The sequence below is a fragment of the Ovis canadensis genome, chromosome 13 (assembly GCF_042477335.2).
Source record: "Ovis canadensis isolate MfBH-ARS-UI-01 breed Bighorn chromosome 13, ARS-UI_OviCan_v2, whole genome shotgun sequence".
NCBI classification, from domain to species: domain Eukaryota; kingdom Metazoa; phylum Chordata; class Mammalia; order Artiodactyla; family Bovidae; genus Ovis; species Ovis canadensis.
The window spans coordinates 91,119,137-91,145,544 of NC_091257.1; the positions used below are offsets into that span (position 1 = coordinate 91,119,137).

General features: G+C 48.8%; 1 protein-coding gene across 41 annotated transcripts in view; it reads right to left on the reverse strand.

Annotated features, from left to right (window-relative positions):
- Nucleotides 1–1,936: 1,936 nt before the first annotated feature.
- Nucleotides 1,937–26,408, reverse strand: part of ZMYND8 (zinc finger MYND-type containing 8) — a 124,425-nt gene continuing 99,953 nt past the window's right edge. For 18 of the 41 annotated variants that reach the window (XM_069548722.1, XM_069548708.1, XM_069548702.1 and 15 more), the window contains 9 exons: nt 22,310–22,705; nt 20,174–20,364; nt 15,869–15,949; nt 13,325–13,403; nt 12,134–12,373; nt 10,339–10,496; nt 9,155–9,221; nt 5,511–5,594; nt 1,937–3,678 (listed from right to left, as the gene is read on the reverse strand). In XM_069548722.1, the coding sequence (XP_069404823.1) occupies nt 3,539–3,678; nt 5,511–5,594; nt 9,155–9,221; nt 10,339–10,496; nt 12,134–12,373; nt 13,325–13,403; nt 15,869–15,949; nt 20,174–20,364; nt 22,310–22,705 (1,436 nt within the window). In that variant the 3' untranslated portion in view covers nt 1,937–3,538. The remainder of the gene's footprint in view (nt 3,679–5,510; nt 5,595–9,154; nt 9,222–10,338; nt 10,497–12,133; nt 12,374–13,324; nt 13,404–15,868; nt 15,950–20,173; nt 20,365–22,309; nt 22,706–26,408) is intronic. The other 23 variants (XM_069548737.1, XM_069548720.1, XM_069548715.1 and 20 more) reach the window with 3 other exon arrangements.

Genomic DNA, 26,408 nt, shown 5'->3' on the forward strand with positions numbered 1-26,408 from the left:
GGCCGTCCCCAATCACACCATTTACCTCCCTTCCGTATCCTGCTTATTTCATTCTGTCCCCTCTAGGGTTCTGTTATATACATATCTGACTGCTTCTCAGTGAGAATGTCAGATGGACGAAGGCAGAGGCTGGGTCCTCAGTGCTTGGCTCACACAGGTGCTCAGCACACAGCTGTTGCCGGAGTGAACCTACACCAGTCCCACCTGGGTCCAGCGCCAGCTCTAAGGGCTGCAGTTCTCCAGGGAGGCCACAAGGTGGCGATAGTACCTGGCTGCATTAAACAGCAGTTGGTCAACAAATGTCCGTCTAGTCAAGGCTACGGTTTTTCCAGTGGTCATGTATGGATGTGAGGGTTGGACTATAAAGCTGAGCGCCAAAGAATTGATGCTTTTGAACTGTGGTTTTGGAGACGATTCTTGAGAGTTCCTTGGACTGCAAGGAGATTCAACCAGTCCATCCTAAAGATCAGTCCTGGGTGTTCATTGGAAGGACTGATGCTGAAGCTGAAACTCCAATACTTTGGCCACTTGATGCGAAGAACTGACTCACTGGAAAAGACCCTGATGCTAGGAAAGATTGAAGGCAGGAGGAGAAGGGGGCGACAGAGGATGAGATGATTGGATGGCATCACCGACTCGATGGACATGAGTTTGGGTAAACTCCAGGAGTTGGTGATGGACAGGAAGGCTTGGCATGCTGCTCTTCATGGGGTCGCAAAGAATCGGACACGACTGAGCAACTGAACTGAACTGAGACCCACCAGGCAGCTGGGCAGGACGGGGCGGGGAGGGGATGCCCATCCTTCCCTGCACCTGGCCATCGCTCAGAGACAGGGGCAAGAACCACAGCAGACAGCGCTGGGGTTCTCCCTCTCCTCCTCATTCCTAGACTTCAAACAACCGAGCCCTGAAAACACTCCACTCAGACTGAAGTCCAAGGGAGAAGGCCCCGCTGCCCTGTCTGAGCCTCCAAGTCCTCCCCCTCTTACCTGGCCACTCACTGAGCCCTGGATGTAACCTGGGATGACTCCCACAGGCCCCTCAGCTAGCTCATGGCTGCACACAAGGCAGGTCTGCTAGCCATGCCTGAATATCCATCAACTGGGGGCTGACACGCACTGCCACCTTCCACGTGGCAGGCTCCCACACCCACGAAGAACAAAGAAGCTCTCGTATGGTCCTCTCTAAACCAGCCCCATTCCGCTCCTTTCACAGCACCAGCCAGGGATGGCCTGAGGGGCCAAACCATGCCCCGCTCCTGTCCAGCCATGAGCTGAGGAATGTTCACGTTTTAAGTGATTGAAAAAAAAAATAGTAATAATAATTATGTGACACGTGAAGATGAAATGACCAGGGTGTGCCTGGGCAGAGTCAAGGTCACACGTGGCCCACAGAGCTCCCTGTAGCTCAGGCTGCCATCCCAGCCATAGAAAGACAAACTTACTTCCTCCCGAAGAAAGCAATGGCACCCCACTCCAATACTCTTGCCTGGAGAATCCCATAGATGGAGGAGCCTGGTGGGCTGCAGTCCATGGGCGTCGCAAAGAGTTGGACACAAGTGAGTGACTTCCCTTTCACTTTTCATTTTCATGCATTGGAGAAGGAAATGGCAACCCACTCTGGTGTTCTTGCCTGGAGAATCCCAGGGATGGGGGAGCCTGGTGGGCTGCTGTCTATGGGGTCACACAGAGTCGGATACGACTGAAGCGACTTAGCAGTGTTCTTCCAAGACTGACCCAGAATTTCCCTTCTGTCTCCATTTCTGTCAGTAAATCCCCAAGAACTGGACTTCCCAGGGAAGCTCCCAGTGGGGTCCATTATTTATAATGTGGAGAGAGGGGTTCCTGACCTTGTGCGGCCCCGTCTCCATGTTTGATCCAAACCTGACATGGCCATCCCGACCAAAGGGAAAACTGCAAATCTGAGGACGACCAAGGCATTTTTCCAAAACAGTTTAATTAAAAAAGGGTGAAGAATCTGAAAACCTTAAGGGGTGGGGGGAACCCAAGAGAGCATACCGCGTGAGTCCACTGGCTCAGTCACAAAGAAACACCATCATCAAAAAAGATATTTAAGTTTAATACAAATTTTATACAAAGAAAATGTGAAAAAATACTTCCATATGCTAAAAGCAATTATGCTTCACAAATAAGGCCAGCTAGGCTAGGTTTTTTTTTGTTTGTTTTTTTTTTGTTTTTGACAACTGCAATCGACAAATGTTCTTTCCTGTTTTCTTCTAGGACTCTCTTTTTTATTTCTTCTCTAATATGGGTAACTAGCTGGAAACTGTACAGTTCGCATCCTCTTATCAACAATGGAGAGAAAGGGAACGAGACTAAAATGTACAACAGAATGTACTGGAATGATATCGTACAATTGATTTTTCTCATATACATACATCACCTTTTTGCTCTGTTCAATGCTTCTTGTTTTACACAACATACAAAAGGATCTACAGCATACGTAGTGTTGACAGCACGGCGGCGTCCTGCTCCCCCTCAAACTGCCTTGGTTTCATGCTGACATAAAAACGTACAATTCCATCGTATAAATATTACATACATGCTTCATCTCAGACTCAAATGTCCTCTCCGCGTGCGCCTCGCCTTTGACTTCTCACTTCCGTCAAGCACGGCCATCTCTTACCAAGCGGGTGTGAGTGTCTTTAAAGGAACCACAAAGCAAAGAAAAACTCTCTTGTTTCGGAGCTTCTGACTCGAACGCTTTCTACGGTCCTCTCTTCGGCAAACTGAGCTGAGCGGGGCTTGGTTCTAGCTAATCTTCTGTAAACAAGGATGTGGGGTTTTGTTTTGTTTTGTTTTGTCTTTTTTCCCTTTTATAGGAGTAGAGTCATCGTGGAAATCACATAAAATTAACGAGCTCCTCCGTGTGTCCTTCTGGTCCAGAGAGCTTGCCTTTTGTAACATGATAACATAGTATTTGAAAGGGGCCGATGGGGGCATGAGATGTTGTCCACAGCAGCACCGAATTCTGTGCTGGAAATTCCTGATCCCAACGTGCTGTGTACAGACATAGGAATGGAAACTGCTCACGGGGCATCAGAGGAAGAGGAGCTGTGCGCCCCAAAGCGAGCCCCGCGCCCTCTCCGCACCCGTCACAGACGGGCTGGCTGACCATCCTTTCTCCAGCATTCAAACATTATTTTTGTTGTTGGGTGTGTTTTCTGTTTTTTATTGTTTTTTCTCCTCTCTCTCTTTTTTTTTTATAAGTTAAAGTCAATACAAATATAAAAAGGGTAAGGTACTCTAGGCTCGATGACATCCACAAATTGTACATTATTTACATCTAAAGCAAAGGTTTCACGTGGGTGGAACAGTCCTCAGTCAAGGCTATCGCCGGACGTGATGTAGTGTGGGCGGCCCTCTGTGCCGGGCGCAGAGGCCGAGTCTGAATGGCTGGCATCCTCCAGGCTGAGGGTGGCGGTCTTCCGGACTCACGTTTCTTTGCGGTTTCCGGTTTCCCTGGTGTCTGGGTTGTTTCCCTCCATGGGGCGGGCAGCTTGTGTCCCAGCGTGTCCCTAGTCCCAGAAGGTGTCCAGGCGGGACTCTTTCGGGATGAGGCTCTTCGAACTGGTACCGGCATTGTGCTCGGAGCGGGCTGACCCTCGCTTCTCCTCGCTGCCGCTCCAGCAACTGGATTTACTGCTCCGGGAATGGTCTGGGGAGGGGGGAAGCCAAAGGGAAAGGGAGCTTTAGCATCCAGGCCCACCCCTGAACAAGGGCAACCATCCCCTTCTACGTGATCCACACCTGCCCCCCAGGAAGCCACCTTCCCCTCCCGACTCCCCACAACACACAGGGGCAAAATCCTGCCACCGTTTACTGCCCTGCATTTATAAGGATTTAACAAGAGCTGGTTGGAAAAACAGGAGGGCATCATGCTCAGAGAAAATAAAGACAAGTGGGGAAAAGGTACTAATTTATCGAGGAAGATGTTTCTTGTGTGCCACTTGGGACCAGGCACCCTTGCCACACGAGCAGACACCAAGTACCCCCATGTCCTTGTTGCATCCGACCTTGGCCACTAAAAAAGGCACTGAAATTTGGCATTCAATCTACTCACTTCTGTTAATGGGGTTTCTTTAATTATTGTACAGGCAACTTGAAAAAACAGACTTACACCTAAACCAGCCAAAGGAAAAGGAGTGAGGACCAGAATGGTTAAGCCCACCTGGGCTTAATGGTTAAGACCAACTGGCTCCCAGTAAGGACGAGCTTAAGGGTCAACTGCAGGATGCAAGAACCAGAGTGACCTAAGGGAGCTTCAAGGACGTGTGCGTTGTAAGGAGCTACATCGTGGATGAGTAAGACGTGAGGACACTGAAGGATGAGCCAAAGGAGGTGTCTGCCCAGCTGGGAGACAGTCCAGCCTGCAGGCTCAGCGGGATGGCCGACTCTGAGAGACCCACCAGCACGTCACTGAGATCCCATCATATCTTAGATCATTTACCAAGTTCAGACAGATTGGGACAAAACTTTTTTTAACTTCTTGAGGTGGGATGATAATATTTGATCGAAAGAAGTCGGCTGTCAAGCTTAGAGACAGAATCGGAGCGAGGGAGCAAGGGACCGGATCATCGCCTAGAAGGGTGACCACTCTTATCATCGCCTGGTGATAGAGGCATGTGTGTGGTCCTGAGCTCTGGTTCTGGAAGAGAAGCAGCAAAGACAGTGGTAAGGATCTCCCAAGTCCTGGATTCATTCAGGAGGGAATGCTTCCTCATCACTTGCATCTGTGACCCAAAGGAGGCGCTATTGCGGTGGGCAGAGCTGGGGTCTGGGGTCGAGCTCGCTTGTGGTCCTTGAGTCCACCTCTTCTTACCCGTTCTTCCCGACTCGTGACACCTACACTGTTGTTCCTCCGGAAGGTCAGTGATGCAGCTGGTCATCACAACACGGAAACTCTGACAAGGCAGTCAAGTCACACTGGAATCTCCCCAGCTCTGCTGAAGGCAGAGACCAGCTGGGCAGCAGGGCTTAGCTTACTTAGCACAGAAGCTGCATCCCAGAGCCAGGCTGGCCACCTGAGGAACTACAGAGCCGACAGGACAGGGCGTGCTGGCTGGTTCAGCCGGTCACTGCAGAGGGTGTGACTCCAGGACTCATCATGGAAAGACTAAGGATGAAGCCCCTTCAAGAAGCCAGATTGGGAATTCCCTGGCAGTTCAGTGGTTAAGACTTGGTGCTTTCACTGCCAAGGGTAACAGGTTCAATCCCTGCTTGGGGAACTAAGATCCCATGAGCTGCATAGCATGGTTAAAAAAAAAAAAAAAAAGACCACCTGTCCTGGCTCTCTCATTTCTTACTGCAGTTTCCGATGGCCATCAGAGGCACAATGAGGAAGAAACCAGGCAAAGCCAAGACCCATCACTCAGGAGAACAGGAGAAGACACGCCCACAAAGCAAACACACACGGACACACACAAGACGAGCCCTCCGCCTGCCGGGAAAAGCTCCCCGCTGGCTGCCGTGAGGCGGGTTCATACTTACACTTCTGGGCTGGGTAGTTGGGGTGCGGCTGGTGGTCTGTGGAGGTTGGGGCAGAGGCAGGTTGCTTGTCGCACCTGTTGCTAACTGGAGAGATAGCACAGGCCCCCTCAGAGTCTGGCAGAGAGCTGAGTCCGCCAACCCCACAGGCTCGCTCTCCTGCTCATCAACAGGCTACTGGTCTTAGCACGGGGTGGGGGCTGCTGGGTTGATGTCACCATTTTCCAACTCAAGGCATTCACAGGAGACTAAGTCTTTTAAAAATGCATAGTAAAACCATGAACAGGATCGCTGGACACAGCACGAGAATACAGGTGGAAATACGGCATACAGGACATGAAAGCAACCACGTGAAGCCATCAACTCCCAGAATTCTGACAGCAAATTTTTCTCGGAACCACTAGCTCTACCCAGAGCTTAATTCAGCCAGGGAAACAGGAGGTGCTGGCCCCACCACACTTAGGTGGGAAGGCTCCACCCAAGGAACCCAGATTATTCAGGGCAAGTATAGTCACAAATCTACTGCCAAGGCTGATGACAGATCAGAAGAGAGAGGGCGATGGAGCTGTGTGTGGTGAGAAGGACTGAGCGAGGAGCCACAGGTGAGCTTCAGTGGGCTTCACTCCTCAGCCACGATGGCAGGACACCAACACCTAACTGTCTGAAATGCAAGAGCCCGAAATGAGCGACAGGAAAAGTGTCTCAATAAAACAACTGTCACGGCGAAGCACTTGGCAGGGAAATCGCTGAAGATACGGTGCAGGGAAAAGTAAGGCCATACAGAGACGGAACAGCACGACCGTAATGACGGAAACACAGATGATCGCCTGTCAACTTTTAAGAGAGCCAACAGCCGGAACTGAGAAGGAACCAACTGCAGTTATAGAAGAGAATGCACACACACCTTGATGATGGGCAAGTCAGAGCAGGGAGATGGGAATGGCTGAATATGACAGTGGAGGAGGGGTGAGGAAGGCGATGAGCACCAAGAGAGGGGTCCAGGGGCACTGTTTCCTCCACCTGGAGAACAAGGACAAAGCAGACAGTGTTGAATTGGACCAAGGGAACCCACAGAGCACATCCAACAGTGACAGGGTGGTCTGGGAGAGAGGGGAGAAGAGAGGTGGTAAGTGACCCCGAGTCTCATCTTCTAAAGCCAGAAGTCAACAAGCAGTGTCTAGATAAAATCGAGAAACAGAAATATGGGGAAGCAAGTTATTTACACATAAGTACCAGATGCAAAAAGATAGCCATGGAAACTGGGACAAGGAATTTTTTTCCCTGTTCGATTTTCTCTGACTGGTCATCCCTTGGTATCAGGGATGGTACAGCAGATTCATTCCAGGACCCACCATGAATACCAGATTCCATGGATACAAAGTCTCATGGTCAGCCCTCCCTATCCACATCCACAGGTTCAACCAGCTACAGACTGTGTAGAACTGTATTCATTATGGGGAAAAAAATCCACACAGACGTGGACCTCCATGGTTCAAACCCATGTTATTTAAGAGTCAACTCGATAGGCAGGCATCACTTTAAAATCTTAAAATGAAGAGACAAGTGAACAGGAGAGGCCCACGCCCACCCCCAGGAAGCTCCTGTCTCCTATTCAACCTTTCTCTCTCCCGACTAGACCCTCATCTTAACCAGCCAGGTTCCAGAAGCCGATAAAGAACATAGGAACCTCCATGTTTTTGCGAAGCCCACTTTTCTCCAGATTCCTTCCACACTGTCAGCGAGCAGCAAAACACTAACAGAAGCTCGGAGACGTATGAGGAATCAGAAAATGAGCTGGTCTGTCTGCTTTGACGACAACCCATCAGCCAGATGGCTGTGGAGCGCAAATAGGGGGCAATGAGGAGCCATGAGCTCCCAGTCCTGATCCAGCCTCCAGGGACCTCAGGTTCAGCTCCTTTCTGCCCCCGCTCTAGAATAACACTGCAGCACTCCCTAAAAAATGCTGACGATTCGGGATCTTTCCCTCCCTCCCCCTCTAGTTATCAGACTCCCTGGGATGGTCTTCTCCCCACTCCACCCTCCGCACCAACTCCCCAGCAACTTGAGCCTCCCTACCTCCTCTCTCTACCCTCCCTTTCTACTCCCTCGCACACCAGGGTGCTTCAGGTCGGGGGTCAGCCAGTGACGGCCCACAGGCCAAATCCAGCCCAACACCTGCTTTTCCAAGTGCAAGCTCACTGCAGCACAGGCCCATCTGTTTACATGCCATCTGCGGCTGCTTTCATCCGACGACGGCAGTTCTGATAAAAGATTGTGTGGCCCTCGCAGCTTCTCCTCTTTTACTCTCTGGTCCTTTACAGAAAGTCTACCAACCCCTGGGCCAGGGAACACCTCATCCACCTCACAACTGGGAGATGCTGTATCTCCCAACTGCCTTCCTGCATGCAAGCCTCCTTGTCCCACTGGATTCCATACCCAACAGCACTGTTTATCTTCCTAAGGCCCATTAATCTTCCCACATGGATGCCGCCACTTTGCTGCTCGGAGACCTCAACAGCAGCCCCTGCCCACAGCAGTGTTTTCCCCAACTTAAACCCTTCCCCACCCCAAGCACCTCTGCAGCTCTGACACATCCAAAATCCTACTTACGGCTCAGCTGATGTTTCTAAACTCACTCTCCACTTAAGCCGAACAGAAACTCCTGTATCACCACCAAAAGCAGGAACCCATAATACCTGCCATACACAGCAGGCAACTCTACAAATCAACATAAAGGAACCTGAACTGTAGCAGGGAGCGCTAGGCGGGTGCCATGCTGCTGAGGTCTCGAGTCCACTCTGCCTTTGTTAAAAAGAGAAGCTAGAAGAAGGGATGAGGAAGACCTCAGCTCCAAACTCAATGTGTCCTCAAAATGCAATCACAAGACCTGAGTGAGAGTGAGAAGGGAGCTGACAGGCGGTTCAATCATAATTCCATGCCCAGTTCATATTCCCCCTGAAGTCAGCTCATGCCACCCCCCTTTCATGTCCCCTGAACCTAAATCCCACTTCCAGCACCACTGGGAAACCTCCAGCCACCCTAACAAGGGACATCACTTCTTCCTCTATGTACTCAATACGCAGAAATGAGAAAAAAAAAAAAGTTTGGTTTTCAACAGAAGAGAATGATCTAGAAGAGAAAAAGACCCTGGTTGGAGCTGAAGGACCCTGAAAACAGCAGAACAGTTCTCACTGAGGATGAACCCTTTCGGAAGGCCTTAAAACTGGTTTGAGAGTGGGCAGGGGAAACACCCACTGGGCTAGAAGACAGCTCAAACTCCACAGAAGAGGAGAACCAGAAAAGTTAGCGCCAGCCTGCCAGGTTACCCTCGAGAGGAAAGATTTCTACAGAAAGCTCATCTACTAGAAATGGGGTTTTTTCCTCTTCAGGCTCAAGAACCCTCCTCCTCGGAATGTAGGCACTGGGTCCTCAGGGACTGTTTCACAGTTTCATTCTGCTTGGAGAAATGCCTCAATGCCAGCAACCCCCTCACTCCCGCTGACCAGGCAAGGGCGCCCCCGAGAATCCCTAAGGAAACCCAGTCTGCAAACCACCGCCCTGAACCCTTCAGGCTCTCCCTGAGGACATGGCTCCCCTCTGCCCGTGCGGAACATAAGAGCACATTCACCCACCAGGGGGCAACATACCAGAGCCTTGGTTGGAGCCTAAGAGAATGGAGGAGGGCGTCTCCCTGGAGCCAGAGAGGTCGACGGTCTAGAAACACAAAAAGAGAGACATGGAGGCAAGGCACTGGGGTCAACGGAGCCCTCCCAGGGAAGCCCCGGGATCCATGGGGGTGCTCGTCACGGCCCCGCCAGCACCTTCATGGCCCCTACCTGGTGTGCTCAGGGAGGGGAGGCCAGGTCAGCTGGGGTGGCTCCCCCCTGTGCCCTTTTCTGGCCTGTCTCCCTGGACACAGGAACTAGGGGGGGCCCTTACTCCACTCTAGAGCCTCAGTGTCAAGAACACTGTTCCTCAACTGCCCTCTCTCTAACCTACTCTCCTCTTCAGATTTCTACCCGGTCACAAAAGAAGTACAGCTGTCCCCCAGGACCCAAGGTGGAACGGTTCCAGGAGCCCCCAAGGATGCACAAGCTCCTTATATAAAATGGCCCAGAAGGATGACTATAACTGTGCCTTTGTATCCGAGGGTTTCGCATTCACGGATTCAACCAAACACAGAATGGCATTTTGGCAGGCTGCATCTGCAGATGAGAAATCCACGGATACGGAGGGCTGACTACATATTACACCATATTATACTGATTCACTTTTATTTCACAATAACCTCTTCCTAGGCAATACTATCAATGAAATCAAAGAGGTTTGACTTCTGGGATGACTTGATGTTTTCCCTAATACACGTGAAGTAAAACCATAATGACTACAAACGTAAAAAATGACCAATGTGTCATCTAAAATAATGTCTGCATACAATCCATATACCACACCCTGGGAAAATAAGAGGTGCAATCTCTGTGTCCAATACGGCAGCCACCAGCCCCCGCGGCTATTGCATTTAAATTAATTATTACTAAATTAATTTATAACATCTGAAATCCAGGTTCTTGGTCACACTGGCCACAGTTCGAGTGCTCAATAGCCACCTGAGGCTGGTGATTCCCACAAGGGGCAGAGGAGATACAGAACACTGCCATCATCACAGAAGGTTCTGCTGGACAATGCTTGCCCTCAACACACACCTGAGGAGGAGGCCTGCAGAGACCCTGTCGCCCCCACCTGCAGCCTGAAGACAGACTCACCGTGGCGGTGGGAGGGGGGCAGGTCTGAGATTCTGCTTGGCCCCGAGGCGCGTGGGACAGATACTCACCGAGCCACCGTCCTTGCTTTTCTCAGCTGGCGTCTCCTTCTCTTTCGAGGCGCTGCTTTCCGTGGGGGCTGCCTGAGTGCTGGAGGAGGTGCCCTGGGATGATTTAGTTAGTGTTTCTGTGTTTACCTCAGGGTCTGCTTCCTGCTGAGGGGCGGTAGCTGCGGGCAAAGGGCAACAGAAGCCATGTATAAGCCGAGCGTAGTAGCGCCCAGGCCCGCAGGGAACCCTGCTCCGTGCAAACCACCACGTGTTAAGAGATGCCAGCCAACCCCGCCCAGGGCACAGCGCCGGCCCAGAATAGCTGGACCGGAGTCTTCCCAGACGCAATAATTCCAAACTGTGCGTGAAGATATGTTCATTTTTCAGAGTCTGTGATTTAAGTTTTATTAAATCATTCTGGAGACAAAAGCCTGTTTGTGAAACAAACAGCCTAGTACAGTTGTTCCAATTACTCATTTCATAATTTCTAATTTTAGACCAGTGTTCACCTCATGAACTCGCTTTCACCCTGTAACAGCAGAGTTGAGAAGTTTTGACAGACCCCATGGGCCACAAATCCTAAAACATTTATTCTCTGGACCTTCATAAAAAAAGCTTACCAACCCCTGCCTAGAGCTTCTCAAACTTGGGTCATTCATCGACTGCCTTTGAAAAATTTGCCAGTGCACTGATACATTCCCTTGTCATATTATTTATGTTATTTGCATTTAAATAAATTCTTTGAAGTGGAGACTTTTACTTCTAAACACAGGAATCTAATATTGGCCATAAATAAGCACTAACTATAAAATATTACTGCTGCTAAGTCACTTCAGTTGTGTCTGACTCTGCGAGACCCCACAGACGGCAGCCCACCAGGCTCCCCCGTCCCTGGGATTCTCCAGGCAAAACACTGGAGTGGGTTGACATTTCCTTCTCCAACGCGTGAAAGTGAAGTCGCTCAGTCGTGTCCGACTCTTAGCGACCCCATGGACTGCAGCCCACCAGGCTCCTCTGTCCATGGGATTTTCCAGGCAAGAGTACTGGAGTAGGGTGCCACTGCCTTCTCCAAAATATTACTAATAAATATTATTAATAAGTTCTAACTAGACGGTGTTTCCTGCTAAAGTCTCCTGGTCTGGGATCTGCTCACTTTGCATTAGAAAGAGATTTTAAAGACAGATTAGTTCCAAACCAACACTTTGCCGTTCACAGAAGAACTGGTGATTGTTTGAAGCCTTGAGTCCAGGGTGGGCTCCATGGTGGGGGGCTGTCACTGGAGAAGGGGGTAGAAGACGCACTGGATTTGAGTGTGTGTCTGCTTAGTCACTCAGTCATGTCTGACTCTTTGTGACCCCATGAACTGAAGCCTGCCAGGCTCCTCTGTCTGTGGGATTCTCCAGGCAAGCATACTAGAGTGGACTGCCATTCCATTCTCCAGGGGATCTTCTCAACCCAGGGATCGAACCCAGGTCTCCTGCATTGCAGGCAGATTCTTCACCATCTGAGCCACCAGGGACGCCCACATTTGGTTTGGGCAGAGACAGATATTGCCCCCAGTGCAGAACCACAGCAAGCCACAGGAAGCTGAAGTCATCTGGGCTGTCATTACAAGCTCCGTTCACACAAGGGAACGCCGCCAAGGAAACCAGAAGGTAGAGACAACGGAGCCTGGGGACTTGGCCACGTGTCTGCCTGCTCTCTTGTGTGCAGGAGTCACTTGTGGTGAGTGAGCATGGCAAGTGTCCTGTGGTCCACGGGGGGACAAGGGCCCGTCCACCACAGCCTGGGCAAGCGGGCGCTCCTAAGGCCCTACCTGACTGGGTGCAAGACTTCATGTGCTCGGGCCAGTGGGCCTGCTGGCAGGGGTAGTCACAGTAGCTGGTGTTCCAGCAGCAGTAGAAGATGGCCTCCTTCTTGCAGTTGGCGCACCACTGCTTCTTCTTGGTCTCGTCCACCGCCTGCTGCTTCTCCAGCTCCAGCTGCTTCTTCACCTCGGCAATGAGCCGGTCCCGCTCCTGCTCCAGGCTCTGCCGCATCTCCGCCATGGTCAGCTCTGCCAGGGGAGGGGAGGGGAGAGGACGCCAACGTCACTCCCCCAGCCCGAGCCGTGGGCTCATTCACAGCAGGTCAGAGGGTGGACCCTAACAGCTGTGAATCCCTGTGAATCCCTCGGGGATGTCCTGGTCATGCGAGCCAGTGCAGAGAGTCACTCAGCCTCCCTGAGCTCCAACGTCCTCATCTGTAAAATGGGCATCCACCCAGCTGACCTGAAGAACTATTTGTAATCAGGAATGTCAGGTCCTGAGGATACTGATAATGGGGCTCCGTGGGGACTCTGCAAGAAGTGCTCACATAAATCCTCAGAGCATTTTTCACTCAATTCATTTTGAAATTTATCATTCATATAAGCTTTTTTTTTCTATCAAATACTTATACAGCACCTATGATCTGTAGGCACTGTTGTAAACACTTTATAAATATGAACTCTTTTAATCCTTAATCTTAAGGAGGTGTCTACTACTATAATACCCATTTCACAGATGAGGAAACTAAGGCACACAGCTGCTAAGATGGGCAGAGCTGGGACTACAACTTAGATATACTTCCTTTTGATGTGTTTAGTGGCAGTGGATCTAATCTGCCAGACAGGACATCAGGACTGATCATTAGGCTGACAGGACAATTATCAAACAGCTCAGGCTACTGAGATGTCTCTCAATTTTACAACAGGTCAGAGCTCACAAGCAGGAGCAGCTACCACAGCTGTTGGGATGAACTGGTTGCTGATGTTGGAATTTGGAAGAGAGGAAAGGGGGTTCCTGCCAGCTCCTGCTTCATACCTGGTTTCTCCAAGTTAGACTCCCCAGGATGCTGTGCTCTCCCCAGGAGTGGTACATCCCCCAGCCTACTTTTGACTCAGTTCACATCTGGGCCCAACTCTAGACACAGTAAGAAGTTCCTATCCAAAACCTTCATCAGTACAGACCAGGTCAGCAGCACTTACCCAAGTTGTGTTTCATTTCCGAGAGCTCCTGCTGGTGCAGCCACTGGAGTTTCTCTATCTCAATCCTCAGCCTGCGGATCTGTAAGGGGACAGAAAGACTTACAAAGCGCATCTGGGTGCCTAGTGCCAATAGGGCTCAGAAGCTCCAGCTCTCGCTATGGGTTAACGTCACGTGCTGAGTCAAAGGACGGGCAGCCTGGTCTCTGCTGGCCTCCCCCAGTTTGGGTGCCAGTGAGTTAATCCAAATTCATGAGAAATTCTGCTTCAAAAAACCAAATACAAGTGATTCATCTTTTCTAAGAGATACTCCAGGAAAAGCCATTTAAAGCGAAAAAGACAAGATTTTCAAAATAAATAGTACAGTGAGTCCCCTACATACGAACAAGTTCCATTCCTAGAGCCCGTTCATAAGCCCAATTTGTTTGTAAGTCCAACAAAGTTAGCCTAAGCAACCAACTAATACAATTGGCTATATAGCACAGTACCAGCTACATCACCGCTGCTTTTATGCTTGCTTCTGGACATCCTGGGCTTGAGATAAAGATACTGTAATACTGCACCCTATACAGTAAAGCACGCAAAGCACAACCTCTTGCAGAGCATGTACGCACGTGACGACGTGCGCCAGACACGGAGGGGGTACGCGCGTGACGACGTGCGCCAGACACAGAGGGGGTACGCGCATGACGATGTGCGCCAGACATGTGAACTAACCTACGTGACTGGACATGCAAACGTTCGCGTCTTTGAAAGTTCCCAATTTGACGGTTCACACGTAAGAGACTAACTATATGAAACAGCTTTGAGCAGGACTTTGGCCTAAAAAAAAAAAACATCCTAAAAACAGCTTTATCTTTGACCTAAAGTTTTGGGTGGGGCCCATAATCATTCACCTGAAACCCCAAAGCTTAACCATTCTGGAAACCATGGGGTATTTGGGGTGGAGGGGAGGACGAGTATATTGGGGCCAAATTCATCTGGAGAGAAGAAAATATAAACCCAAACTGAACTGATACAAGGCTGCTGACAGTGTTTAGTCATCACCATGGTTCTTAACTGGGATGACTTTTGCCCCCCTCCTCTGTCTATGACGCTGCAGTGCCTGGAGACATTCTGGGTTGTTTCTGGCATCCAGAGGGTAGAGACTGGGAATTCTGCTCAACATCCCAGACGGACAGGACGGCCCCCACCAGAGCGAAACATCTGGCACCAACGTCAGGAGCTTCAAGGCTGAGAAATTCTGATTCTTCCAACAGGGTGGGAACAATCGTACTGTATCACTGCAGAAATGCTGTCTCTACTTGTGGAAGGGGGCTGTATATTATCTCATTAAAATCTGGAATATTCTGACATCTGTCAAGACCCAAGGTTTTAGGTAACCCGACATCAATTAAATGAACAAAAAGGAATGAAGTATGATGACAGGTCAGGGTAAGGGAGAGGAGGTTTTTCTAAAAACAGCATTTGGCCTTGTTGTTTGACACCCCAGCATAATCATAAAGATGGTCATATAGCAAAAATACCTAAAGAGATTCATTGATTTTTCTTGGGACCTCCCTGAAATCTTTACATTTGCACAGCTCTCTTGGAATTTCCCTGGCAGTCCAGTGGTTAAGACTCCATGCTCCCAATGCAGAGGTCACAGGTTCAATCCCTAGTCAAGGAACTAGGGTCCTATAAATGGCTCAGTGTAGCAAAAAAAGAAAAAGCTGAAGCACACAGTTCTCTGTTTAGGCCTATCAGAGCATCTTCCTGGAGATGTTCCCCTCTTTTTCCGGGTGCCAGCCTCACTCTGCCTGCTCTCGCACATCAGTGGCTCCATGTGAGGTTCCCCTCACTTTCCATCGTGACTTTCAATGATCTCAACAAGTCCCGCCACCTGTCATTTCCCCAAGGTACCCATCTGCAGCCGGCTTGTACTGACATTATCCTAGGAAGAAAATTCAGGGAGGCTTTTCTTTTTTAAAAAAAAATTAGTGGTCACTTCATAAGTGGACATTTCCATGTTTTAACCACTTCATTCTCTAAGCAATCGCCTAAACTGAGGAAGTTTGGGATACTACCTCTTGAACACCAAGATCACTTGAATAAAAAAGTCCAAACTTCAGGAGATGACGAAGGAGCCAATTTTATATGGGGCCAAAATAACCGGTTTCTATTTCGCCAGTGGGTTAATAACTCAGGCTTTGGTTTTGGCTGTTTGGTTAGAAGTGAGGTGATCGCAGAGAGCAGGGTGTGTCTCCACAGCACCAGCTTCCCAGCCAAGTGAAGAAATACCCTTAACACCACCATCAAGGCAGAGCACGCCTGGGGACCGGGGCCAGAACCTGAGAGGGGTTTCCAGAGAACTTCAGGGTGCCCCCATATCAGCCCAGAGAAAACACCCTTAGCAAACAGGGAGTGAAGAACGGGGGGAAGGCTTTAAGGCAGAAACTAGCAACACTGTAAAGGAATTTTACTCCAATTTTTAAAAACTTAAAAAAATATATTTGAAACACAGATAACAGCCACAAAAAAGCAAGACTAGCATGTGTCACCTCTGACCTCGGCTATTGTGCTTCCGGTAGTGTTCTTAGAAAGATCGTTGTATATTTCCGTCATCGTGCCTTTTATTGCATCCATCATCTGAAAAGATAAAAAGAGAAACAATTCGGGTGATCGACTTCCCTGATACTTTTTCTAGAGGACATATATCCAAAATCTATCTGTGTGCAGCCAAGGAAACCATAAGCAAAACAAAAAGACAACCTTCACAATGGGAGAAAACATTTGCAAAGAAAGCAACCGATAAGGCATTAATCTCCAAAAAGGAATTACTTTCCAAAATATACAAGCAGCTCATGCAGCTCAAAACCTCCCCCCAAATAACCCAATCATAAAATGGGGGGGGGGGTCTAACTAGACATTTCTCCAGAGAAGATATACAGATGGTCAACAAACGTACGAAAAGATGCTCAACACTAATGATTAGAGAAATGCAAATCAAAACTACCATGAGATGTCCACCGCACAGCAGTCAGAACGCCCATCATCAAAAACTCTCAAACCATAAATGCTGGAAAGAGGTTGGAGAAAAGGGAACCCCCTCCACTGTTGGTGGGAATGTGAATTGGTGCAGCCGCTAGGGAGAACTATATGGACGATCCTTAGGAAACTAACAGCAGAGCTTCCATGTGAGCCAGCAACCCTACTCTATGCATCTGGAGAAAACCATAATTCAAAAGGAGGCACCACCCCCGGTGTCCACTGCAGCACTGCTGACGATAGCCGGGGCTCGGACAAAACCTAAAGTGTCCATCGACAGAGAACGGATATGGAAGATGTACCTGTATGCAACGGAGCACTGCTCAGCCGTAAACAAGGCACGAAATAGTGCCATTTGCAGAGACATGCGCGAACCTAGAGACTGTCACACAGAGTGAAGTAAGACAGAAAGAGCAATATACTGCCCAGTATCACTTCTACGTGGAATCCAAACAAACGGCAGGGATGAACTTACTGGCAAAGCAGAAACAGAATCACAGATGTAAAAAACGAACCTTCGGCTACCAAAGGAGGGGATGGGTGAACAGGGAGGTTCAGACCGGGACTGACATATACACGCTACTGTGTTTACAACAGACAACCCATGCGAACCTACTGCTCAGCACAGGGGACTCTGCTCCATGCTCTGCGGCGACCTAAATGGGCACACAGCCGCTGAGCCCTCCCACATCACAGGAGGGGCAGGAGGCGACAGGAGACCAAACCAGGCCTCGGCTCTGGCCTGGCCACCGCCAAGACACCCGGTGCTATGCAGTCTGCTCGAGGTTCAGCAAGAAAAGAGGACAAAGGGCATCCTTGGATCTGATGCCAGAGATTTGTTCCTGCCATTATATCTTGCCATCCACAACTCTCTCTGAGGCCGAGGCATAAAACGAGGATAACAGTGCCCCCTAGTAGGGTGTGTACAAGGATTAAATGAGAAAAAGAGACTGTGGTTCTGTACCTGCTGAGGAGTTCATAAAGAAATACCTGTTTTCTTATTTTCACAGAGTTAATTCTCAAGAACATGTGATCGCAAAACTGCTGCCAACCCCCAAAAGAGTAACCCCCAATTCACCCCCAAAATAGGTGGAAAATGAATAAAGTATCTGTTGAAATATTAGTTCTCCTCCTTGTTGCAGGGACCACAGGGGGACACTGCCAGCAAAAACACTTTGTGCTTTATGGTCAGCCATTCTGTACGGGCCTCCCTGCTCAGGTCCATTTAAACTATTCAAATGAAATTGCTTTACGAGAAAACTTTAGAGAGTGGATGAAATCCAATACTTTACTAATGCCATAGTTACATTCCATTTTAAAGAAGTCATGAATTTGTGGACTGACCTTTGTTCTCACTTCCAAATATAGCAAAGAACTCAACATTAATAAAAAGAGCCCTTCTGCCAAAACACACAAATCTGGGTCTTCAACTCTGGGTCACCTCAGACACAAGCAAGTTCACCGGCTCCAAAACTATGTCGCTGAGTGGTTTTTCTTAACTGCAAAGAAAATGCCTATCAAAAAGTTCATTCCTCAATTCTGCTCCATGAGTAAGGGGGAGAACTGTAGGAGATGGCATAAAAAGGGATGCAGGAGTGGAGAACACTGGGCTTGGTGTGAACACCAGCCTGAGCTGCATGGCAGCCTCAGTTTTCTCATCCGTAAATGGACAACTTGGACCAAATCAACGGAAGGCGATACAAGAAATCCAATCAAAGGCAAGCAAACGAGAAGCCATGTGGGGCGGGGGGGCTCCCCTGGTGGTCCAGTGGCTAAGCTTCTGCACGTCCAGTGCAGGGGGCCTGGGTCTGATTCCTGGTCAGAGAACTAGATCCCACATGCGAACTAAGAATCTGCACCCCACAACTAAAGACCTGGAACAGCCAAACAGATAAATAATTTTTTTTTAAAAAGCCATTTAGGCAATACCAGACATCTTAAGTCAGTAATTTTAAAAAGTACCCTCTTTCAGTTCTCTTTAATTCTACAACAGATCTTGTTAGGAAGAAAGTCTCCTCGTGGTACCATTAATTCTTCTTTTGAATATAACTTTATTTATGCATTTATTTCTGGCTGTGCTGCTAGTTGCAGTGAACGGGGGCTACTCTCCAGCTGCCGTGCAGGCTTCTCACTGCGGTGGCTTCCCATGCTGGATGGAGAGCACGGGCTCTAGGCACGGGCTTCGGGACTTGCGGTTCCCAGGCTCGGGAGCACAGGCTCGGGAGTTGCGGTGATGGGCTTAGTTGCTCTAGGGTGTGTGGGGTCTTCCCGCATCAGGGATGGAACCCATGTCTCCTGCATTGGCAGGCAGATTCTTTACCAACAAGCCACCAGGGAAGCTTGCATTAATTCTTTAACACTTTCATGCGAATCACTCCTTTTAACAGAAGAAAGATGGACTTAGGCTTCAAGCCTTGAAGAACAGGATCTGGTGAGTTTAGACTTTTTATGTCACTATAAATAAAAATATGAAGTTAATCCTAGTTCAAGGTGATGAATAGGTAAGACAAAAACCCTGAGGATGCAACCATGCCTAATAGTTGAACCCTTCCTGTTCTGAAACTCAGGGACTCAATAAAAATTCTTGTGTTTTTATTCAAAAGGGGGGGAACAGAAATACTAAATAAAGAGATGTCACCCCAAGACTTGGGTTTTATCTCTTTAGCCACACTGACTCAAGCGCGGTTGCTTTAAAAAGCCACATGTAAGAACAATAGGTTTGCGGACACTGGACAACTGTGGTCAGCAGGCCTGGTGTGAATTCACAAGTCAGCTCAAAGCCGGGTTAAGCGGATACTCTGGATCCTGGCTGCTATCATTCAAATGCCAGTTAGACATTCACGGATTATGTGACCCTGGACAAGTTGTGTGGCCTGGCCAGTTCCCAGTGTGCTCATCTATAAAATGGGTGTGAGGACGTCCCTGGCAGTCCAGTGGTTGAGACTCTGCCTTCCACTGTGGGGGGTACAGGTGTGATTCCTTAGTCAGGGAGCTAACATCCCACATGCCTTGCAGTCAAAAAACCGAAACATTTTAAAAGAAGGAAAATAAATCAATATTGCAACAAATTCAATACAGACTTTAAAAACTGTACACGTTAAAAAAAAGGGGTACTGATAAGAAGCCCAGTGAGAAGTTAGGCAGCAACCTGCTTTCATTCTTCAACTATGTCTCAAGCACTGTTCTAGGCCCCAGCAGAGAGCAGAATGGACTCCCCTGGGAGCTGCAGTTCTGGTGGTGATTTTCACTCCAAGGGTTCTACAGACATGAACCTGCACATCACTCCAGAGCGCCTGCATTTGACAGCGAGGAGAGCTGCAAGCTTTACTTGCCCAAATTCAACCGTGAGCAGAAAAGCACTTGGCAAATTAAGGGAGAAGTGGAGAGGAGGGCTGGGCTGGGGGACGGGATGCATTGGGAGTCTAGGATTACCAGATGCAAACTATTATACATAGAATAAACAAGAAGGTCCTACTGTATAGCACAGGGAACTACACCCATTATCCTGTGATAAACCATAATGGAAAGGAATATGAAAAAGTCTATGTGTATATAACGGAATCATTTTGCTATACAGTAGAAATTAATACAACATTGTACATCAACAGAATAAATTTTAAGAGAGAAGAGAGAACCTGCACGGAGAGGGTGCCCACAAGTGAACGCGGAGCAGGGTAGCCTGCCCACCACACCCCTCCACAAGGAAGATGCCAGGAGGATAGGCGAGTTGGAAGGGGACTCCACCACTTCCACCACTTCCCGGTCCCCTTCAATTCCTGGAAAGATCCAAGGCTGGTCCTCCCCGCTCCCGCCGCAGGCACTCACCTTGCTAGTGTACTTGGCGATGTCTGCAGCGACATCAGCTGAAGCGGTGGCGATGGGCAGGTCTGCGCTGACTGAAGATGCGAGTGTGCTAGTGGTCCCTGAGCTGGTGACCAGGGGCGATGACTGGGTGCTGGTCACCAGGGTGATGGTGGAGGTGGATGGGCTCTGTGTGATCTCTTTCTGCTGGACAGCTGGGAAAGCAAAGGTTCTCGGTCACCCCACTGCCTCAGGAAGGCTGCCCCAGCTCAAAGCTGTGGTGGGAGCAGGGCCCAATCCACACCATTAGAGTTTCTCTGCTTTCAAGGGACAGAAATTCTCTCGTCGGCCAAACTCAAGCAAGGTTCCTCCGAGCCCTTTCTCAGTGAGACCTCCATCTGGGTCTATAAGGACTAATACGGTTTCCAACAGCTCAAGGCTGCACCCCTAGGATGACACCCACCCCTTTAAAGTCCCCACCTAAGAAAACTCAAGGCTGCCAATAGAATTGCTGATTTGCTCCAGTCAACACCTAATGATAGGGCCCATTATCCAGTCTCTGTGGGAGGGCAGAAGCCTACCTTTAAGAGGTACCAGAGTCACCAAACCCAGACATTTCACACGGACCAACACCCCCTTCCCACTTTGTGTAAAACTGTCCCTTTCTGACTCTACAGAGCCCCTACGATTCCCCCTCCCTATTCCCAAATTCTCGCTTTAAAACCCCAGTCCCCAGTGTACACGTTGAAGCTGACTTCAGTTCATATCGGACATTGTGCCCTACTGCAATAGTATATAGCAGATTAAAATCTATCTTAACTGCTTCAACTAGTGGCCAGCTTTATCGTTAATAGGACAATCTGGGAATTAGGAACCATACCATCAATGAGCTCCTTCTTGCCAGCACCCAAGTCCCCCGGGATGGCTCATTATACTTAAGGGCTATGAATTCAGGAGACTGGAACTGACCATCCCAACCTGAAAGATCCCAGACTCGGTTCTGCCCCAGCAACTCCTCAGACAGCAGGATCGATCCGGCTGTACTCCAACACTGTGTCTAATCGCTCAGTCTCCTTCCGCCCCAATCTTTGAAGGGCTTCACTGGGGGACCCAGTTCAAGATCTGGCTACTTTTTCATTTCACAACCTGCTACAACTCTCAAGAGTTCTACTCACAAGAGTGCACTCGGTATGTGAGAGTTTCGATCAAGGAGCCCAACCACGGAGGATCTCAATGCAGGTTTCCCCATGAAACAAGCCCTGTGTCAGTCCTCACAAGAGCTGGACAAACTAGTACCCATCGGATCAGCGCTTTGTTCAGCTTTACATCAGCCCAGATGGAGCCTCCTGCTGGGAGCTGTCATTCCAAGCTTCAGCAATGGTTCCTGATGCTGGATCTTCTTGCGTAAGGGGGCTAATCCCTACTTATTAAGGTATCCTTTACTATCCACTTCTCATACTGTACTCTTTCAAAAATAATGCCCAGGGGTTCACAGGCATGCACGAGGAAACTTATACAAAGGTATTCATTGCAGCACTGTTAACAACAGGGAAAAACTGGAAGCAACCTACATGTCTATCTGTAGGGGAATACTTTATTAAATAAGCTGTGGAATACTACGCAGCAGTCCAAAAGAATCAGGAAGAGCTCTATGTACTGACATGGATGGACCTCCAAAACATGCTGATGGGTGGGGGGGATAAAAAAAAGGCAAAGATGGTACCATTTTTATGTTTCCAAAAAGAAAAAAATAATAATACTTTTATGAAGTCATATATATATATACATAAATATATATGCATACATGCATTAAAAAAAGATCTTATGGTTAACAATAACCTCAGAGAAAGGGTGGAGAATGAAATAGAAAGTCAATCAAGACAACAGATTTTTGTGTGTCTAGGCATCTATTTCACCCCTTTCTGAGAAGACGTGCATGTACCGTTTATAAAATGAAAAAGGAAAAGGAAAAGTACAAAAAGCAAGCTGCAAAACAATTTTTAAAAATAATGCCAAATGGAATGTGTCAGGCCTCCAGGATACAGTGGCCAGGCAACCAAGGGGAACTGAAAAAAAAAACAAAACGAGGACGATTTTTCTCCTGTCCGTGTGGCGAAAAGGGAGCGGGCGCCACGGAGAGCGGAGGGGGAGGCTCGGTACCTTTCACAGCCTGTCTGGTCTGATATCTCGTCCCCTGGGAAGACTGAGGCTGCTGCTGCTGCTGCTGCTGCTGCTGCTGTTGCTGCTGGCGCTGCATCTTCTGCATGTGCCACTTTTGGGAGGACGTTTGAAACTTACTTGATGAGTTCCACACGACCCGCTGCACAGCCGGGGCAGTCTCCTTCGGTAAAAGCGGCCTCTGCTTTTTCACCGGGCTCCCCGTGGTGGTGGTGGCGGCGGCGGCGGCGGCGGCAGCGGTGGCGGGGGCCGTGACTGTGGACGTGGTGCTGGCCGTGACCCCAGCCGTGGGAGTTTGGGAGGATGAGCGGGTGAGGACCGGCGTTTCGGGGGGAGACTGGCTGCCCGCTGGCGTGGATGGTGGAGCTTTACCTACAACTGAAGCCAAGGCATGAAAACACAAAACAGAAAGTAGACAGGACTCAGGCTGGCCTGCAGGGTCTGCAGGCCGGCGAGTTCTAGGTGACCATCCCTTGGCAGGCTAGCATGCCAAGGACCTCCCCGTGAGTGGGCACACCGTCACTTTATATGCTTAAGCCACTTCTGCAGCAGGTTCTAGCGTAAAACATCAGCCTCCTTGGGTTACATGCTGGCTCACTTTTGAGATACTTGTCAAGGCCTCCAGGGGACTGAGGCCAGCATGACCCAGCCCCTAGCCTGGAGTTGCCCACCTGCTAGTCGATGACCCAGTGGATGAACAGAATCGCTGCAAGCACCTTGTTTTACAAGTTCAGTGAGCACTTTGAGAAAGACTTAGCCAAAGTCCATCTGGAGATTAACAGGAATCCTTTTCTTGGCCAGGAAACCTACAGAGCATGTACCCCAAGGAACCAGACAGCCTCCCAATGGCCAAAGCACTGAATAACAATGAATCACCCAGAAAGAAGAGTATTGTCTTTCATCTCTTCTAATTCCTTCTAGAATAGTCTCAGTGTGGTCCTGGCAGCCTTGACACCTAACACTCAAGGGAACTCCACCCCAAGGCCAGAACCTTCCCCAGCACAATGGTATTTATGGAGAATTTAGAAGCCTTGCTTTTGTTTTGACTGCAGTTATTCCTGTTATGTCTTTTATGCAGAGCACAAAATACTGTTTCACCTACTGTGTGGTAGTCAAGTTTAAGTCCAAAATTGAGTTTAATTTGTTTTTTTAAAAAGAGAGCTGCTGCTTCAAATAAAAATATATTAAGTCAATAATTGTACTAGCAGGTCTTGGGTATGGCAAAAAGAATGAATGCGAGTGACTCAAGCTTGAAAAAAGCTGCCTTTTGGACTATATCTTCTGGGAGGAGCTGGGCTATAAGGGAGGAGGGCAGGATGTCAACAGGCAGCAGGGAGAATTTGGAGGGGAACCGCTTTAGCCAAGACATGCCCAGGAATCGGCAGCATATTGGTGAGTGAGGGCAGCCAGTGAGAAGGGCTGGTCGGAAGGCAGGTTAGAGCCAGAAGCACTGAGCGGCAGAGAGGGGATGACCACATGAGTGCTCGTCTGTAAGGGGGAGGTCAGTTACTACTGCAGGGGCCCCAGGCCCTGCAGAGATGAACCTGCGTCCCCAGAGAGGATTCCCCGGGATTCACACAAAAATCACGGGTGCAAGTCAGCATCCTTGATCTCAGACGATGTGCCTGACATCAAACTCTTTTTCAGAAGGACTGAAAGTGAAGTCGCTCAGTCGTGTCCGACTCTTTTGCAATCTCATGTACTATGGCCTGGCCAGGCTCCTCTGTCTATGGGATTTCCCAGGCAAGAATACTGGAGTGGGTTGCCTTTTCCTTCCTTCCCCAGAGGGGATCTTCCTGACCCAGGGCAAGAATCTGGGCCTCCTGCACTGCAGGCGGATTCTTTACTAGCTGAGCCACCAAGGAAGCCCCTTAATAAGGACCACAGCTTTTTCAGGGGCTCAGCATGCTTCCGCTGCGTGACTCCCTGCCTGTCATTTTTAGATTTCTATCACCCAAAAGAGACATGAGCTCTTGATCATTCTAGGGGAAATTTTCAGTTAACCGTGGGTCTGGAAAAACCAAGGAGTATGAAAGGAAAGGAGTGTTGACAGGCTGACTTTACTGCCTGGGGGTGGGGGTGTCTCAGTGGTTATCACAACTGACTGGCCTCCTGCTCCTCTGGGGAAAAATTCAGCCAAGGTCCTGGGCAAGAGCACAGGGCGGGGCTGGGAGAAGATCTCTACCTAGAGTGAGGAGCCCCCATCCTTGCCCAGGACAACCTTCCAGATGTCGGACACAACCTCTGCCCCTTCCCTTTCCAGGGGCAAAGGTGGCTTTGAGCTTGGCCCTTCTTAAAAAGGCAGAGATCCCACAGGCAAAGCTTCTAACCTGCAAAAGCATCTTTAGTGCCTCTCTTTTCGGCCATGAGATTTAAAAATATACTGCCCTTGTTGATTAGCTAGCCTGAACCGTCCTTGGGCAAAGGGCAACCACAAAAAGCTCTTTTTCTATCATCTTGCAAAAGCAAACAGCTGGCTTTGTAGATGGGTTACTGCTCTGCAAGAGTCCCATTGGAGCTCTTTTCCAAATTTAAAAAAAAAAAAAAATTCCAGTCTTGACACACTCTTGGCAGGGGGGTAGTGTTTCATTTAGACACTAAAACATTTTCATTTCTAGAGGATGCTGATGGTTTATTGGGGGGGGGGGTGGATAGGGAGAGGAAGGGCCATGGAAAATTCCCTTTGTCCTAAAAATTTGGGAGTGTATAATCACCTGTAGTCTCAAAAAGAAGTGAATTTCTTAAAGGTCAACACTCCAAAAGCGACCCCACCCAACTAACCTACTTATATCAGACTTAGGTTGCTGTCTTGTACATTAAAAAAGGACTTTTTAAGAGAAGGCTGGAAATGACTGATGTGACCCAGGTAAGCATAGTCAAGGTCCTGACGTGAGCTCCCTTAGCTTCTGCTCTAGGACCTCTAGCTAGAACAGCCGTCTTTCTATCTGAGGATTCAGATTCTGTGTATAAGCTGCACTCCGAACTGAAGATCAGTTGGAGGTCACCAAGCACTCTCCAAAACACCCTTGACTTAATAAACTCGTAAGTAAAAGCACATCCTTGAAAAGATGCTCAACTGCAGAGTCGGACACGAAGTCGAATCTTCAAAACCCAAATCATGCTCAGGTGGCTCTGGATTTCAACCCCTGCTAAGTTCCTCTAACTGAATTATGTTTCAGAATCATCCTTTGCTTCAAAGTCCCACCACATACTCAGGGGCTCCTAGAGAAATTTGCTCCAGATACCAGTGAGAGGAACAGCTCAGCTTCATTTTATCAACTGGAGTGCTTTCTATTTAGCGGGGGGAAACATGAGATCTTTTAAGGCACTCATATGTGTTTCCCTTTTTGCTTTGACTGCCAGGAAGCTTGGACCCAAAATGGAAGCCTGACTGCTAATTCTGAAGGCTGAAATAGTTATTTCTGTATACAAACTTTCCCCAGATCTCTCACTGTTCTGTTTTCATTTTTCTCACTGATGTCTTGATTTCCATTTTATCAGTATGTCACAAATCCTTTCTGGAAGGGGCAAAACAAAACCCACAACCAAACAAAGATCTATTCCAGAAAGAGAGGAATAGTATAAATGTATCTATCATTCATAGGAACACTGCCATATGGGACCCAACAATTCTACAAACTTCATGGAGTAATTGCTACTCTTGTTGCTTTCTGCAGCATCAGAAGTGGTACCTCAAACCCCAATCCACACAGAAATGGATGTTTCAGATGCCATTCGTAATTCTCAGGGATGGGGCAGTGATCCATCCTTCCTGACCCACTCAACTGCCTCTCTCTCTTCCTGCCTTATATCACTGAGAGATATTCCATCCTCTTCCAATGAACTGCAGGGACTGAGGTTCCAGAACAGTTCATGTTGATACAAACACAGAAGGAAGATGCTCAAAGCCCATCCCCCTCCTGTTTAAGCAGCCAGACTAATAAATCCCCAGGGGACACATAACTGAGACGTTACCTCCTGTCAGAAGCTGTGTGTTGTCTGTCACTAAAAGTCATGTCCAGCTCTTTTGTGACCACACGGACTATAGCCCACCAGGCTCCTCTGTCCATGGAATTCTCCA